The sequence below is a fragment of the Triticum urartu genome, chromosome 5 (assembly GCF_003073215.2).
Source record: "Triticum urartu cultivar G1812 chromosome 5, Tu2.1, whole genome shotgun sequence".
In the NCBI taxonomy this organism is placed as follows: Eukaryota; Viridiplantae; Streptophyta; class Magnoliopsida; order Poales; family Poaceae; genus Triticum; species Triticum urartu.
In genome coordinates this window covers 22841433-22843491 of record NC_053026.1, presented here as the reverse complement: position 1 = coordinate 22843491, position 2059 = coordinate 22841433, and the positions used below count along the sequence as shown (strand labels likewise).

At 47.1% G+C, this 2059-nt stretch overlaps 1 protein-coding gene across 1 annotated transcript; it reads right to left on the bottom strand.

Moving 5' to 3' along the window:
• Positions 1 to 1282: 1282 nt before the first annotated feature.
• LOC125506670 lies at positions 1283 to 1804 on the bottom strand. Its single transcript, XM_048671430.1, has 2 exons — positions 1799 to 1804; positions 1283 to 1720 (listed from the first exon to the last, which is right to left on the bottom strand). Exons 1-2 carry the CDS (start codon positions 1802 to 1804, stop codon positions 1283 to 1285), a joined length of 444 nt encoding a protein of 147 aa, XP_048527387.1.
• Positions 1805 to 2059: the final 255 nt, after the last annotated feature.

The window sequence follows — 2059 nt, the reverse complement described above, 5'->3', positions numbered from 1 at the left end:
AGTCTCTATCAACAAGTGTCGATGATGTCAATATCGAAGGATTCATGTCCAAACGAAGTGGTGGTGCTGGTGTTGTATAACTTTCCTCCGAATCTCTCACTGAAGTTGTGATTCTCTCGGTTATGAATGGTGTCGGATTTGGGAGGCCATGTCTATGCCGTCTTGGGTCCTTCGTATCTAGGCAATCGCTTCTTGTGCCTTTCGTGTTGTTTTTTAGGTAATGGTCTTTTCCTTCCTACTCTTTGCGGTGGTGGTGTTGCAGGTAGCCAGTGGCTTCGACGGCAGAAGACCGGCCCTTGGGGATTGGGGGGGATGTTCTCCCGGCCGTATTATGGGCAGCGGCGAGGTCGTAGCCTCCTTTTCTTCCCTTGGGTGTCTCCCTGATGCGACAGGTCACTCTATGGTGGTTCGTGCTCTCTCTCCATATCGTGACGACATTTCTTCCGTGTTGTTGCAAAGTTGGCGGAAGTTTTGTTTAGAAAATGGTTCGGCACTGGCGTTTTCAATCTATACAAAGCTTCTACGATGGTGAGTTCTACGAGGTGTTGGTCCAACTGAACCTTAGCATAACGACTTCTCAACCGTAGGATACAATGTCAGGCTGACTTTGTTGATGGGGTGGTAGCGGCTGCATACCTTCGGTTCATACTGCAGATTTATTTTATTTGGCTTTTCGAGAACCTGGTTATCATTTTCCTGTTTTTTGAGATGTCTTATATCAATCTATATCTATACCTAATAATCAATAATAAAGGGAGAAAGATTTCTTAGTGCTCCTTCCGTCACACATTTATATCCGTTAATTTTGTGTTAACCATAAAGATTGATGATTTTTGAGATTTAAAAGAAGGACTCGTTTGGTTTTGTCAAGCCCTTTCCATGATCGATACCGTTACCTCACATGCGCCTGGTTTTCCTTTGTTGGTCTTTATATTTTTTGACTCGGTTTATACGTATCCCACACACGGCTAATAATCTGGGTTGGCTCCAACATAATTTCACTGTTAGGATTAATAAGCATATGAAAAAGCAAAAGATGATAGACATAGTTGCTTGTAGATGAAAACCGCCGAAGATGTGCGGCTGGATCCAAAAGAACAACAGTGTAGACGAAGAGGTACAGCGGGATCCAAAAGAACAACAATGGAGTTGCAAATCGAGAAAGGCAAATACTGGAAATTTTTGGGTAGATATCAATACAAATACTGCAAACTATAGTGCTCCGGTCAATACTACTAGGGATAGGTAGACAACGGTGAAACAACAGTGCTCCTCCGATCTACTAGGAGTAGAGCTTAGCTGGCGGTTCGGTGCCAAACACCTTGAGGTACGCCCTCCTGTGAGCTTCATGGTTGATTCTCTTGTTGTCTTCCCGGAAGTTGTCGGGGATCTCCACGTAGCCCTTCTCCTCATACTCATCCCTGATCTCCTGCTGGTACTTGAAGTTTTCGTCCCTCAACTTGTTGAAGAAACCGGCGTACTTGCTCTTCTTCCGGTCGAAGGGGGCAGTCCTTTCCCACGACAGGATGGACCTCACCTCCTCTTCAGTCATCATGTTCTTCGCCGGAGGAAGCTTGCCTCCCTTGCACTTGCCATGGCCCCCCTTCTGTCGACCATGACGCCCTGGCATGGCCTCTTTCTCCTGCGAACCGGCCTTAGGAGGAAGACGAGCCTCCTCCTCGCGGCGCGCCGGCGTGGTCGCTGCCACCAGCACCTCGTCCTAGCTGAGCAATTTAGGGTACTTTTCGTTTTCGATTCGATTCAGCGTCCCCGTGTTTTTTTTTTTTAATGGAAAGACCTTCATGGCTAGCTTTATTAAACTAAATAACAGATACATCGTCTGCCAAGAAATTGGCAATGAAACTTGGTGGTGCCTCGATCCCCGTGTTATTATATAGTCGGTGTCGGACGAACCAAACCACGATCGATGGAGTCTGTCTCGTGTCGGTCCAGGGCTCCGATTGGGCTTTTCAGGCCGCACAAGCCCCATGACGCGTCCCTAAATGGCCGGCCCAGACGTGCACGAAGCCACAGCCTCGTTTTTTATTACGTTTTCTAT